This window comes from Cyprinus carpio, chromosome B3 (assembly GCF_018340385.1).
Source record: "Cyprinus carpio isolate SPL01 chromosome B3, ASM1834038v1, whole genome shotgun sequence".
Lineage (NCBI taxonomy): Eukaryota > Metazoa > Chordata > Actinopteri > Cypriniformes > Cyprinidae > Cyprinus > Cyprinus carpio.
In genome coordinates, this window is record NC_056599.1 from 8,981,144 (window position 1) to 8,997,974 (window position 16,831).

The following is a 16,831-nucleotide window of genomic DNA, read 5'->3' on the forward strand; positions in this document are numbered from 1 at the left end:
ATGAAATTAATGGTTTTATGAGAGAATTTTTTTATTCTTGTATACAGATTTATACAGATGGATCTAAAGACCCAGTTAAACAAAAAGTGGGACAAGGAGTATATATTCCAAAATTTGAGACAAAAATAAGTTTAAGGTTGAGTGATAAAATGTCTGTATATTTAACAGAACTAACTGCTATAATAGTAGGATTGCAGTGGTTAGAGGGGACTAAACCAAATAGGATGCCAACTGTAATTTGGACAGATTCTGCATCAGCACTTAAAAGTATATTGTCAACAAAAACTGACAGAGAAGATCTGCTAGTAGAAATTTACACATTATTAAATAGGTTGAACATAGAGGGTATAATTGTATACTTTTGGTGGGTGCCGGCACATATTGGGATAGTAGCAAACAAAATAGCGGATAAGTTAGCAAAAGAAGCGTTAAGGAAAGACTTGATAGATATTAAGATACCTTTAGGAAGAAATTAAGTTAGATCAATAATTAATAGAGAAATAACAAAAATATGGCAACAAAGATGGGAAAGTAGCAGTACAGGTAGGTGGTATTATAGTATTGTTAAGTCAGTAGAGGAAAAAAAATTGTGCTATGGAAAACATAGAAAAGAAGAAGTAATGATTTCTAGACTAAGGATGGGGCATACAGGATTAAACTCAACACTGGCATTAATGGAAAAACATGGAAATGGTATGTGTGATGAATGTGGTGTGGTTGAAACAGTAGAACGTGTTTTTAAGTGTAGTAAATATGAAGAACAGCGTAGTGAGATTTTTAAAAATATAAAGAACAGGTCAGTGAGTATAATGGATTTATTGGGAAAGGGTTTGAGTGATAGACAGAGGTTTAAGCACGTGATAACATTTTTAGAGCTTACAGGACTAGATCACCAGATCTAGAGCCTGAGGAGAAGGAGCAAGTGGCTCTGACCATCCTGGAGGTTGAGGAGATCAGTGTGGAAGCTGGAGGAGCTGAACATGCAGCGTCAGCTGAAGCTTGGTATCTGATCCACTGGGATGTTAAAGTTTTTTTTTTTTTTCTCTCTTCCTGCAATTCAGATCCATTATTCATGTGTGCAAGGTATACAATAGGTGGCGGTAATACTCCTAAGGAGTGAACGGCCATAAAACGGAAGGAAGAAGAAGAAGAAGAACAAATCTCGTGTGTACGCGACTTGCAGCAGTCAGCTTGAGCTTTGAATGAATTGTATCTTATGTAAGTGAGAAACCTTTAGAGGATTTACCTGTTATTTTTGTATGTCCGATATAGATGACTTGGATGAAATTAATCGAGAAGTTAGGGGTGTGGTCACGATTAGTCAGATAAATTTTGAGAAATGCATTACATAGAAAAAGAGCTTAATGAGTTGTAAGCTAACTGGCTAATGCATGCTTGTTTACTAAAGCAATATGCCAGCCAGATCCGATCATCACTCGTCTATATATATATATATATATATATAATTTTTTTACAAGCACAGAAATGTAGTAATGTTTAGTCTACGTTGTTAATGACATAAGCTTGTGTTTTAAGGTATGTTTTTTTTTTTTTTTTTTTACCGTAATGTAGCACCTGACCCATTAATTTTGTTGTGTTTTGACAAGTGGAACTATTCTGATGGTGTAACAGTGGCAAAATGATACCTATATGCTAGTGTACTACAAGTTTTCATTGTTTTTTCTGACAAGCTGACAGATAATTTAATCACCCCAATAACGAAAAAATAACACAAAAACACACAAAAAAATCTTTCACAGCTTGCCCACCAGCATGTCTGTTTCCGTTATTATAAAGTGGGGTGGACAGGAGTACTCCATTAGCACACTGTCTGAGGAGGACACCGTGTTGGATCTGAAACAGTCCATTAAATCTCTCACAGGAGTTCTCCCAGAACGACAGAAGCTCCTGGGATTGAAAGTGAAAGGTGAGCAGCATTAACAACAGATACTGTCTGATACACAATATGCAAAGAAGAAGAAGAAGAAGAAAAAAACAGGTTATTGTTTAATTCTCTTATCTTGTCAGGTAAACCCGCAGATAATGATGTCAAACTGGGTGACTTGAAGTTGAAGTCCAATACCAAAATTATAATGATGGGCACCAGAGAAGAAAGTCTGGTAGGTAATGCTATTGATTTTAATAATATTATATTTCTGAAAATATATTAGAATTTTGAACATGGTTAGATTTTATTTTATAAAATACAAATGCTCATAACCTTATTTCGCTTTTCTTAGGAAGATGTATTGGCGCCTCCACCAGAAAATGATGATGTGGTTAATGATTTTGACATTGAAGAGGAAGTAACAGAGGCTGAAAACAGGCCAGTGACACCCAGTTATTCATTCATTCATTTATTTTACTTTCAAAAGTTTGGGTCAGTTTTTGTTAAATAAATTAATGCTTTTGTTCAGTAAGGATGCATTACGTTGACCAAAAGACATTTATAATATTGCAAAGTTTTTTTTACTTTTTTTTTTTTACTTTCTGTACATCAAAGTATTTGTTTTCTTTTCATACAGAGAGGAGAATTTGGCTAAGATAGCTCGTCGGGTGAAAGACTATAAAGTTGAGGAGTTAAATCCCCCAAGACCAGGAAAAAGATTGCTCGTTCTAGATATTGACTATACGCTCTTTGGTGAGTGTTTAAAACCCAGACACATGCTTCTGATTATATTTGTAGCTATGAGTAAATCTGTCTAGCCCAGGCATTCTAAAATCCAACTGGAAGTTGTACATCTGACAACGGTATCACCATTTTACCATTTCTACATTTTAAAGTCAGCAGTGTGTCAAAATAGCAGAGCTGTACACACCACAAGCCTTGAAGGTTGTTTGGTCTTTCTATGTTATATTTTCTAATATTTCTATCTAGAAACAAACACCTTTTATTCAAGCCCTTATGTGCTCTGTTCATGTTAATTTTCTCCCATTAAAGATGGAAAGTGCAACAATTTTAATAGCAGTCTCAAAAACACTGTGAGCAGCAAAATAGATCAATAACTAAAAGACTGCAGAAATAGAGAATGCAACAAATACAATTAACTTTATTTCATACTCTGACCATTCAAATGAACCAGATTTGTGACAAGATCGTTTTTTGTCTATATTTATATAATAAACTAATAATTGGGAAAAGTATTCATAGCTGACAAGGAAAGACAACTTAAACTTGGAAATTAGTAGTTAATTTCGTTTTCTATCTATGTTGTGTTGGATGTATAAAGATATGTTTGTGTGAGTTTATGTTGGGACAGCCTTCTGTGAGAGAATCTCGTGGAGAAATCAAACAAAATCCGTGTTTAGTAGCGCCGATTTAAATTCAGGCACGTCGGCGGGCCAGCCCCGTGTTATTGGTGCGGTGGATAAGGTGGGAAAGTGCTGCTGCCGCATGTGAAGGACCCCAAGCCAAAACTTTTGGAAGATTCAACAACAGTCCTGGGAGATAAAGGTAATCAGAGAATTTCACTCTGTAAATGGGGTGGAGAAGGTGGCAGCTCTCACAAACACTGCAGCGTGATTGAGGGTTACGTTACTCCGCCCAGCTCACATACAGCACCGTGCTCAGAGAGACAGTTGTCCTGGAACAGCACAGAACGGTGAATGACATTTGTTCGGAAGCATGGTTTGATGCAGACAATAGCCAGGTTTCCATCCAACTCATTTGCATTTAGGGATGTCAATATTTGATCATTTCCATGATCGATCGTCGTTTAAATTAACAATCAATGAATAAGCTTAATGCTGCAAAATGCGTCTGCAGCGGGGTATTATTATGTGTGCAAAAGCCACTCGGAAAAAAAGCTTTCTCACCCGAATTAAAGGGGTTTTAGTCTGAATAAAATGCTAGTATCAGGACTGTAAAATGAATATGTGATTATGATAATTTGATAAAATGAAGGGAGCGCGCAGTACGTTTGAGATCATTTTACTTAGTTGACTGTTTCTCGTCAAGGAGACCGCTGAATGCGGCTCTTTAAATGGTTTTGTGGTGCTAGTTGTTGTATTTTAAAACGCAATTGCAATGTTTTAAAATGACACTATAGTATTAAAAATAAAATTATCCCAAACGTAACTGTGGCGCTTGTGGCTGTGCTGCGCAGTCAGTGAACCTCTTTTTTCACATTAAACATTTTATGCGAGTATTAATGACCAGTACTTTATTTGATCCTGTTCTGCAAAATTTTCGATTTTGAATTTTTGCATTCCGGTAGGCATATTTGTTTTAAAAAATCCTGCATTTACAGTGCATTAGATCATGACAGTGGGTGTGTGCGTGCAGACGAGGACGACTTGAGCGCGCGCGGGTTTGGCTAGATGTATTTGGAGGTTATTGCGCATGTCTCGTTCTGCACATATCACAAAGTTTCCATATTCGCAATGTATCTGAATGTTAAACTATAGTATTTTTAATTTTTTTTAATGTAAACTAGACGGAAAAGATCATCCTCTTCACATGAGCAAAAACGTCATTGGCATAACAGCAGACTGGACCGGTATACTACGGTCTATTTAAACTGACCAGTGTAACCTTTTATATGTTTGGTTGACTGTACTTAATCTTAATAATGAACAGACTGCGATGTAAGTTTGAAGTTAGAATGCACTTTAGATGTTCTGTGTCATATATACCAAACACAAATGTTGCTGGTTGCTAATAGCACTACTATTATTTATTTTTTAGATATATTATTTTTTATATTTTTCAGTTTAATTGATTTTTATTTATAAAATTGTATTTCTTTTATTTAAATGTATATTTAAGTTTACATTTATATTCCAACAAACTTGAAAAATTCTGCTTGATAAATGCTCTAAAATTTTTATGGTATATGATTGACTTTTATATATATATATATTATATATATATATATATATCTATATATATATATTATATATATATATATATATATATATATATATATTACCTCTTTATATATTTAATACTTGGTCAGTTTATTGATTTGTTTGGTTAACTTTAGATATTTTTTTTATTTTTATTTGTAATACCGTGCAGTGCACAAAATAAAGATTCGAGAGATGGTTCAAGTCAGTGCTCAATAAATGATGATAAGTTTAGAAATGTTGTGCATCCTCTTATTATTAGTGTGACATTTTAGCATGCAAATGAGGGGGAAAACTTCAAGATATCGCCCCTAAAAATCGGCAGCACATATCGGCCATCTGACTGACCCTGACCCTGACCCTGACCTCTAAACATCGGCATCGGCATCGGCTATAGAAAAACCCATATCGGTCGATCTCTATGATGAATGTTATTTTTTTGTTTGCTTTTAGTAGCTAGGCCAATTTATTTTAAGCTCTAGGTCCTTTTGTGCTACAAGTGTATTCCAGTTGTTGCAATTGGCTGCATGGGACCCAGCTTTTTCCACATTTAAAATCGACTTTAAATCCTTTTTGGATGTGCTTCGCCAGGTCTTTTTTGCTAGTTTTTACTAGACGTTTTTTCCGATTGCCACAGATTGTGACCTGCCAGTTTCATGTGACACAGACACAGCGACGGCAAGACTATGAATTTCTCTGCACAGAATCTCTTCATGCAGAGAATGCATCTAAGGCACTGTTGGTGGAACACGTCCAGCTTGTGGGCAATGTGCTCTTTTTGTTTCTCCAGGTCTCACTGCCATCAGTAACACAATGGACATATAGAGGCAGATCTTGAGTGACGTGCTAATGCTGGGAGACATCCAGATGTTATGCATCCATTGAAACACATTAGTTGTCTTGCCAATGCATTGGTTTACATCCATCTTTAAGTCGCCATCTTGTGTGATCATACTGCCCAAGTTTGTGAACTGGTCTGTATCAGTGAGCGGCTCGTTGTCAGTGGTGATAGGCATCAGTAGATCTTCATCTTCCCGACTCATTTGCACCACTTGTGTCATTTTAATGTTGATTCAAAAACCTGTCTTAAGTGTAAATCTTTCTAGCCTGGTAGTAAGTTGCTGTAGCTTCTCCCATGACTCTGCTAGTAGAGCAGTATCATCTGCAAAGTATCTTCAACAGAAATTCTTCAGTCTTAATCGGGCCTTGCTTGTTCCTTTATCTGTTTAGGGGGTTCTATGTTTATCAGTCACTTTCCAGGTATCTTCCTGGATCCAGCATTCACATTGTGTTCCACCTTCACCTGCCAACTATAGTTCTGGCACAAGATATCACCATATGTTTGAATGATGAACATTGATCTTCCACTGCACCATTCTCAGGAGTTTGAAGCACATTTGCAAGGCACTGCTGGCATTGGTGATTTACTACATCGTTCATCAGCTTGTCCACATCAAACTTTTTGGGTTGGGTGCTTGTTGTCTATTCAGTCACGACCTTAGCACTGCCATTAGAAGGTGGTGGTCCGAACAGAAGTCAGCACCAAGGTAGACACGCATGTCCTGAATTGCTGATCTGCAAAGTAATGGCTGCAAATGCAGATGTAGTCAATCTTGTTGCTGATTAACCCATGTGGTTTACACCAGGGGCCTGTTTCATAAAACAAGTTTACCAAATAAGCCAGGTTTATTTCACTAAGTCTGATTTATTGTCAGTTAATTTGGTTCAAAATAAGTCAGACAAACTGAAATAAGCCTGGCTTGTTTGGTAAACTTGTTTAATGAAACAGCCCCCAGGGGCCTGTTTCAGAAAGGAGGTTAAGTGAAAACTCTGTAAACCCTGAAATGAATACTTAACATAACCTCGGTTCCCTGAGATACGGGAACGAATACTGCGTCTTGCTGGACCCATATGGGGAAAAGTCTGCACGAGCCTATGGCGACGAAGCCCACCAAGTCCTTCCAAAGCCTGCCAGAATGGGCGGGGCATCTGGCTATATAAGCGGGCGCTCACCACAGGATTCTCAGGTTACTTCGACTGAAGCGACGACCGAGTCGTGCAGCTACATAGCACGGCTAGCAACGCAGTAATAATTCACATATCTCAGAGAACCAAGGTTACGTTAACCCTCTGAAGTCAATGCCCGCCCAAAAACAAATATTCTGTGATAAAGTAATCCATATGAAAACAACGCAATGTCCGTCTTTCACGTCTCCCTTCATTATATCTAATGCGACCACGCCTACGCGCCGAGTGCACTATTGAGATTATAATCATCCACTTGAAGCTCGCAGCGGGTAACCGCCCTCATCAGAGCAAACAAAGCAGCGAGACTTTACTTCACATTTTTTTAAATCTTACTGTTTGCTTTGCGCTGAGAAGAATAAGACATAATTCACCTCAATAAGACCACTGAGAGGAATAAGATTTGGATTACCTCAGAAAGAAGAACGAAGTGGCTTGACCCAGCAGAGATAAACAGGAGTAAGTCTTTTTTTTATTATTAATCTACTTGTATTAGTTTTCATATAACTTGTACACATTTTACTAGTTAGACTTTTTCCAGACTATAATTCCTGACTAAATGTTTAATCAGGTGAAGCATTATGAAGTTTCATTTACATCATCTCAATGTTTCACCATGCCAGGATGTTTTTTTATTTTTTATTTTTTATGTTCTATAACATAGACAAAAAAAAATAAGATATAAAAGTAATATGAGTTATAATGTTGCTAGCTTAATGTCAGTAAGAATGATTAGACAAAACTTTACTGTGATAGGGTATTCTCTGTTCACGAATATAGCCATATATATTTATAACTATATATATTGTATAGGCCTTCAAACAAAGCATGCTTGTGTTTTCAAGAATGTAACTAAGCTTCTGTTCATGAATATCTGCTCTGGTGTATGTGTTATACCCCGTCATTGGTGTTTGCAGGCGTCTGAGGTAACAAAAAAAAAAAAAAAAAATCTATCACGTAAGCTGTAAATATCACTGACACTAAATGTGCTATGTGTTCTTTTTTTTCCTATAAATTACTACTAGTATCAGTGACCATCACAATAATGCAGTTTATTTGCGTAAACAGCATGCTTACTTTTTTATTTCAGATAAATAATAACCTGTTGCAAAGCGAGCCAATGCAAATAAGCAGCCCACTCAGAAACATTCGAACACAGCTATGACCAAGCGAGGCACACACTCCCATCTCTTCAACGTCTCTTCAAAAAAGTATGTCCTTCAGAGCACATAAACAATATACATTTTGGAAATGCCAGGTATGTGACGTTCATTTATATATTTCAACATGACACATGAGCCTGCATTTATTTTGATCCAAAATACAGAAAGTTGCATTTGCTAAAGCAGTAATATTGTGAAATATTTTTACTATTTAAAATAACTACTTCCTATTTGAATATATTTTTAAATTTATTTTATTCCTGTGATCAAAGCTAAATTTTCAGCATCTTTACTCCAGTCTTACTCCAAGTGTAACAATATACACTATACTATTTAAAAGCTGGGATTCAGTATATATATAGAGTCATGCCCAAAAATAAGAGCACCCTTGTTAAATATGATCAAAGAAGGCTGTGAAAATTAATCTGCATTGTTAATCCTTTTGATCTTTTATTTAAAAAATTCAAAAATCTAAACTTTCATTGGATAATAAGAATTTACAATGGGGGGAAATATCATTATGAAATGTTTTTTCAATACACATTGGCCACAATTAAGGACACCCTTTTATTGAATTCTTTTTTTAAATCTCCATTTGCCAGTTTAACAGCTCTAAATTTTATCCTATAATGTCTGATGAGGTTAGACAAGAGATCAGAGACCATTCCTTCATCCAGAATCACTTCAGACCCTTTAGATTCCCAGCTCCATGATGGTGGTGCTGCTCTTCAGTTCACCACACTCATTTTCTATAGGGTGCAGGTCAGGGAACTGGAATGGCCATAGCAGAAGCTTGGTTTTGTGCCCAGTGACCCATTTTTGTGTTGTTTTTGAGGTTTATGTTTGGATTATTGTACGGTTGGATGATCTAAACATGGCCCATTATAAGATTTCTAACAGAGTCAGTCACTTTTTGATTTTTTTTTATCTGTTGGCATTTGATAGAATCCATAATGCCATGCATCTAAACAAGATGTCCAGGACCTCAAGCAGAAATATAGGCCCACAACATCAAAAATACAGCAGTATATTTCATTGTACACATGGGGTGCTTTTTATCCCTGTTTTCACCAAACCCATCTTGAGTGTTTGCTGCTACAAAGCTCATTTTTTAGTTTCATCTGACCATAGAAGCCAGTCCCATTTGAAGTTCCAGTCATGTCTGATAAATGAATATGCTGGAGTTTTGTTTCTGGATGAGCTAGGATAATTTTTCTTGAAACCCTCCTAAACAACATGTGGTGATGTAGGTGCTATTTGACATTTTTTTTTAAGGTTTTCTGACCCCGAGACTCAACTATTTTCTGCAGTTCTCCAGCTGCGGTCCTTGGAGAGTCTTTAGCCACTCAAACTGACCTCCTCACCATGCATTAGGACGATATAGACACACGTCCTCTTCCAGGCAGTTTCGTAACATTTTCTGTTGATTGGAAATTCTTGATTATTGGCCTGATGGTGGAAATGGGAAATTTCACTGCTCTAGCTCTTTTCTTATAGCCACTTCACTAATTTGTGAAGCTCAGTTATCTTTTGCTTCACATCAGAAATATATTCTTTGGTTTTTCTCATTGTGATGGATGATTAAGGGCATTTGGGGTTTGTTTCCCCCCCTATTTCTGTGAAACAGGAAGCAATGGCTGGATAATTTCATGTCCATAATCACCCTGGAGTACTCAAAATTATGAATATGAATGGGTATATACTTAAGAGTTATTTTATTCATAAGAAAATCTAGGGGTGTCCTTAATTGTGGCCAATTTGTGTTAGAGAAAATCATTTATTTCATAATGATATTTCCCCCATTTTAAATTATTATTATCCAATGAAGGTTTAGATTTTTGTGAATTTTTTAAATAAAAGATCAAAAGGATTAACAATGCAGATAAATTTTTACAGCCTTCTTTGATCATATTTACCAAGGGTGCCCTTATTTTTGGGCATGACTGTGTGTGTGTGTGTTTGTGTGTGTGTGTGTGTGTGTGTGTGTGTATATATATATATATATATATATATATATATATATATATATATATATATATATATATATATACAGCAAATGTCAAAATTGATTGATGGCTTTGACCTTTGTGACCTTTCCCCTCCCCCCATGTATCCCACCCACGTTGTGTTGACCCTGTGACCTATCCAGATGTGATCCCGTGACCTGTTAATGATATCCAGATGTGAAAACCGGCATATGTGAAATTCCGACGTCAACCTTTGACCTCCAAGGATGACATATGATGTTTGTTCAGATGTTTGACTGTTTCAGAGAGGTGATAGGTGATGAATGAACTCCTGAGGAATGCTTTTGAAGATTTTAATGGTCTGTTCCGACATCAGGGGATTTGCCCCAATCTGGTGTCCGGTTGCGTTCAAAGTCACGCTTAGATAAATACAGGGTCTTCTGTGGAAAATCAGAAAAGAGCTCTCTCTCTCGCTCTATAGGATGTGAGAAAGATATTGGTTTTAAGGTCGATAATAAATAATTCTATCAGATCATGAGATCACAATATGTGTGTGCTCACATTTATAATCTAATGGTTGTATAAAATAATTTAAATAAAATATGTAACATGACAATTAATAAATTGGTGATAAAACAGTAAATAAATAAATAAAATTACCCTTACATTTTTTTCAGGAGAAATTCTTCCTCCTAACATAGGTATGACAATTCTTCAAACGAAATGTTTAGTTGGAAAAGCTCTCTTTCTCCCCCCTTTCTCACCCTCTCGCTCTATCTTTCATGCATGCATGCATGCGCATTCAATCGCCCCCGAGTCTTATTCTCTTCTTTTAATTTAAAAATAAATAAATTATGTGATCGCACATGATATAAAACCAATCAAAACATTTACGCTAGTTTTTGTCATCATTAAAAATATAAAAAGTTGTACATTTTACCAGGATCGGGAAACAATATATATTTTTTACTATACAAACTGTACACCTACCCATCACACAAATTCTGCATACAAACATTTTTAATAAAATATTGTTTTTAAGTGATCTGAATTATGAGAACTCAAGAAATTTTATAAACTACATTTACCTTTATTATATCAGTGTTAAACTCATGTCATTATACAAATTGTTGCTCTGATAAATCATATAAACAAGCACACACATATGTAAACATTACAGGCTAAAAGAGACTTATCCACATTTTAAAGAATATGACAGCATGTTACTAAAGCAAATCATTTTCAACATTTCAACTCAACATTTATTTAATTTTATTGAACTTATAAAACACATTTTAAATGAACATTTTAGTTTTTCACTAACTAAGCATAAACGTTGTGTTTACAAAAACACAAACATGTACAATCATGTCAAAACATATCCAGTGCACCAGTGATTATACATAGCATACTTTATAAAATAAACATTTACTATAGTTTCATTTGTCAATAAAAATGCTTTACATTATTTAGCCAATGACGTTCATACCCTCGAGTAAAATGTTTTACAAAATGTACATAAGTTGGAAAATTAAATCCTACTTTGAGCTCTTCTCACTAACAGAAGTGAATTGCCAGTCTGAGGCGGTCATACTGACACACGCGCACGCACGTGCACGCACACACACACACACACACACACCCTCTGTTTTTGTTTTTTTTTGGGGACGTTCCATAGGTGTAATGATTTTGTTCTGTATAAACACCTACCATCACACAAAAAAATTCTGCATATGCTTACATTTTTAATGTAATATTGTTTGTAAGTAATCTTAATTATGAGGACTCAAAATTCAGAAATTTTAGCATAAACCAAATTTACGTTATTATATCAATGTAATAGCCATGTCATTATACAAATTTGTGTCCTGATAAGTCATTATGAACAAGCACGCACATACATAAACATTTCGAGTTAAAGTGAGGCTTATCTCTATTTTAAATAATAAAATATATTTGACATCATAGTACGTTACTGAAGCAAAATCATAAAGTTGAACATATATTCAACATTTATTTAAGCTTATTGATCTTTATAAAACACACTATTCTCTTCTTTTAAAGAAGATAGTAGCAAATAAAACTGTAATTATATATAACACGCTGTATAAAATAGACATTTAATATGGTTTTAGGTCACAATAAATATGAAAAATGATACCTTACATTTTTTAAGAGTGCTAAGTGAAAGAACATTACGCAACGACGTCGAAAACAAGGTTGAGTGAATTACAAAATAAAAAGTTTAATTTGAATCATAACCAAAACCTCACAGGTCCCCCCTGGGGTAGTCCCAATGTAAAACTGATGGGCCCACTCAGAGACGGGTTGGTGAGGGCGGAGTTAGACCTTGTGGTATGAGTTGTTGTTTTGTGATGTTTTTTATTATTGATTTTTAAGATTTTATGTTTTTATATTAGGTGTTTCAAAATTAAAAGATTGTTTAGATGAAATCTTAAATGTTTTAAATAAAATATTTTACTTATTTACTTTCAAATTTAACCTAAATTATGATTTTTATTCAACAGTACCTCTTTAAATCTTAGTTTATAATTTTAAAGGAAACTTGTACTTAGGTTTATTTTAAATCATTTTCCCGCTTAAAAGCCTAAATAAAAAAGTGACCATATTTTAGAATTTTCCTAGTGTCCTGTAATGTTCTCCTACTCAAAATCTGACATGCTGATCTATTTCTTAACTAATTGTTCTATATCAGACTTTTCTGAACAGTCCTTTATCAGCGTGATAAATATCGTATACTATCAATATACTATTGGTTATCTACTGAAAATATACAGGTCCTTCTCAAAAAATTAGCATATTGTGAAAAAGTTCATTATTTTCCATAATGTAATGATAAAAAAATAAACTTTCATATATTTTAGATTCATTGCACACCAACTGAAATATTTCAGGTCTTTTATTGTTTTAATACTGATTATTTTGGCATACAGCTCATGAAAACCCCAAAATTCCTATCTCAAAAAATTAGCATATCATGAAAAGGTTCTCTAAACGAGCTATTAACCTAATCATCTGAATCAACTAATTAACTCTAAACACCTGCAAAAGATTCCTGAGGCTTTTAAAAACTCCCAGCCTGGTTCATTACTCAAAACCGCAATCATGGGTAAGACTGCCGACCTGACTGCTGTCCAGAAGGCTATCATTGACACCCTCAAGCGAGAGGGTAAGACACAGAAAGAAATTTCTGAACGAATAGGCTGTTCCCAGAGTGCTGTATCAAGGCACCTCAGTGGGAAGTCTGTGGGAAGGAAAAAGTGTGGCAAAAAAACGCTGCACAACGAGAAGAGGTGACCGGACCCTGAGGAAGATTGTGGAGAAGGACCGATTCCAGACCTTGGGGGACCTGCGGAAGCAGTGGACTGAGTCTGGAGTAGAAACATCCAGAGCCACCGTGCACAGGCGTGTGCTTTTGAACCAGAAACAGTGGCAGAAGCGCCTGACCTGGGCTACAGAGAAGCAGCACTGGACTGTTGCTCAGTGGTCCAAAGTACTTTTTTTTTCGGATGAAAGCAAATTTTGCATGTCATTCGGAAATCAAGGTGCCAGAGTCTGGAGGAAGACTGGGGAGAAGGAAATGCCAAAATGCTTGAAGTCCAGTGTCAAGTACCCACAGTCAGTGATGGTCTGGGGTGCCATGTCAGCTGCTTGTGTTGGTCCACTGTGTTTTATCAAGGGCAGGGTCAATGCAGCTAGCTATCAGGAGATTTTGGAGCACTTCATGCTTCCATCTGCTGAAAAGCTTTATGGAGATGACGATTTCGTTTTTCAGCACGACCTGGCACCTGCTCACAGTGCCAAAACCACTGGTAAATGGTTTACTGACCATGGTATTACTGTGCTCAATTGGCCTGTCAACTCTCCTGACCTGAACCCCATAGAGAATCTTTGGGATATTGTGAAGAGAAAGTTGAGAGACGCAAGACCCAACACTCTGGATGAGCTTAAGGCCGCTATCAAAGCATCCTGGGCCTCCATAACACCTCAGCAGTGCCACAGGCTGATTGCCTCCATGCTACATTGAAGCAGTCATTTCTGCAAAAGGATTCCCGACCAAGTATTGAGTGCATAACTGAACATAATTATTTGAAGGTTGACTTTTTTTGTATTAAAAACACTTTTCTTTTATTGGTCGGATGAAATATGCTAATTTTTTGAGATAGGAATTTTGGGTTTTCATGAGCTGTATGCCAAAATCATCAGTATTAAAACAATAAAAGACCTGAAATATTTCAGTTGGTGTGCAATGAATCTAAAATATATGAAAGTTTAATTTTTATCATTACATTATGGAAAATAATGAACTTTTTCACAATATGCTAATTTTTTGAGAAGGACCTGTATGTAGAAAGTTACAATATGTGATGTATCCACTTTGTATGCTGGTCTTTTTTATGCTGGACTTTGAAGAGAGAGATTATGACTTTTGTAGGCACCAACCCCCATAAAGTTCCGGTTCATTGAAAACATTTAAGCCAACTACAGACATCTGAAAAGACTTTCCAAAAATGTCCATGTCACAGTGACACGCATTCTTTGCATACCTGTTGAGTCGTAAACTGTGCTTGAATGAAAGAACACATGTGAGGGACTTCTGGGGTCACAGGGGCTCCTGAGAATATTTAATTGTCAAGCTTAATGAAAAAGTGCACACCACACTAGACTCCTGATGTCCTGTGGTAGAAAATACCTACACCGTTAAAACCTATATACAATGTTACATTTTAAGGTGAACTGTGTTTCGTGTCTATGACTTTACTTTTCTTATTTTTACAAAGATTAAATTCATTCCTAGCTAATATGAGGCCAAAACATGATATTACAAAAGTATCATTTTGACAAATGTGGTTGTTGCAGTGTATTTAAAATTGGATTCTTTAAAAAATATTCCAAACAGCTCCACACACACTCAATGACACCATTCAAGAAGATCGTCATATCTTAAGTTTTAAATTTTTTCCCCCAAAATCAAGTATTGTGCATTTGTATATCACTTACTAGTATGGGTTACCATAAAAGTACAATCTCTAAATGCTCTAAAAGTACAATCTCGGTTTAAACACTCTCTCAACTTTCATTTAATTCTTGTATACTGTGTTTGTTCTCGTTTTTCCAGTGAACACTCGCCGCATGTTTGACCAAAATCTGAGAATAGTCTTCATCTAAAAACAAACAATGAAAAAAGTATAGTCAGCTATCAATATCAATAAGCTTAAATAAATGTTGAATATATGTTTAACTGTATGATTTTGCTTCAGTAACGTTACTATGATGTCAAATATATTTTATTATTTAAAATAGAGATAGGCCTCACTTTAACTCGAAATGTTTATGTATGTGCGTGCTTGTTCATAATGACTTATCAGGACACAAATTTGTATAATGACATGGCTATTACACTGATATAATAACGTAAATTTGGTTTATGCTAAAATTTCTGAATTTTGAGTCCTCATAATTAAGATTACTTACAAACAATATTACATTCAAAATGTAAGCATATGCAGAATTTTTTTTGTGTGATGGTAGGTGTTTACAGAAACAAAATCATTACACCTATGGAACGTCCCCAGAAAACAAAAACAGAGGGTGTGTGTGTGTGTGTGCGCGCACGTGCGTGCGCGTGTGTCAGTATGACCGCCTCAGACTGGCAATTCACTTCTGTTAGTGAGAAGAGCTCAAAGTAGGATTTAATTTTCCAACTTATGTACATTTTGTAAAACATTTTACTCGAGGGTATGAACGTCATTGGCTAAATAATGTAAAGCATTTTTATTGACAAATGAAACTATAGTAAATGTTTATTTTATTAAAGTATGCTATGTATAATCACTGGTGCACTGGATATGTTTTGACATGATTGTACATGTTTGTGTTTTTGTAAACACAACGTTTATGCTTAGTTAGTGAAAAATTAAAATGTTCATTTAAAATGTGTTTTATAAGTTCAATAAAATTAAATAAATGTTGAGTTGAAATGTTGAAAATGATTTGCTTTAGTAACATGCTGTCATATTCTTTAAAATGTGGATAAGTCTCTTTTAGCCTGTAATATTTACATATGTGTGTGCTTGTTTATATGATTTATCAGCGCAACAATTTGTATAATGACCTGAGTTTAACATTGATATAATAAAGGTAAATCTAATTTATAAAATTTCTTGAGTTCTCATAATTCAGATCACTTAAAAAACAATATTTTATTAAAAATGTTTGTATGCAGAATTTGTGTGATGGGTAGGTGTACAGTTTGTATAGTAAAAAATCATTATGTCTATGGAATGTCATAATGGAATGTAGTAATACTCCATTTTTTGTCACCATGAGTATGCTTTTCTAAATTAGAAATTATAAAACATGATGTTTCTGAAAATTAGAAAGTTTACTGTGATGGGTAGCTTTAGGGGATGATAGTGTATAAAATTCATTAATATAATGCAAATATAAATATAACGTAGAAACTGCTTTGCAACAATTTCAATTGAACTGAATTATGTCGGGGGGGCGCACGTGCGCGGATCATGGAGTAGTCGTATTTTTCTGAGCTCTCCGCTGACAATACATTTTTAATATTTGTTTTAATTTAAGTACCGTCAATCCACTTCACAATCGATAATAACTTGTTGAGAGTTAACTTTAGTCAGTTGTTTTGAGTATTTAGCGAGATTTAAGTGCGCTAAGGGCGATTTTCATTATTTCGCTGACTCGTCGAAAAAATGGCGTCTAAGAAATCTTCAAAAACTGTTGCAACTAAGGAGGACGCCAATCCAGGTGACTCTATCTCACAGGGAAATGTGAATGCGA

General features: G+C 35.3%; 1 protein-coding gene across 1 annotated transcript in view; it reads left to right on the plus strand.

The window, feature by feature from the left end:
- Positions 1–1,088: 1,088 nt before the first annotated feature.
- ublcp1 (ubiquitin-like domain containing CTD phosphatase 1) overlaps positions 1,089–16,831 on the plus strand; it is a 50,548-nt gene continuing 34,805 nt past the window's right edge. Inside the window, exons 1-5 of the mRNA XM_042719551.1 lie at positions 1,089–1,218; positions 1,761–1,927; positions 2,029–2,120; positions 2,241–2,326; positions 2,526–2,641. Coding sequence (XP_042575485.1) covers positions 1,774–1,927; positions 2,029–2,120; positions 2,241–2,326; positions 2,526–2,641 — 448 coding nt within the window. The 5' untranslated portion in view covers positions 1,089–1,218; positions 1,761–1,773. The remainder of the gene's footprint in view (positions 1,219–1,760; positions 1,928–2,028; positions 2,121–2,240; positions 2,327–2,525; positions 2,642–16,831) is intronic.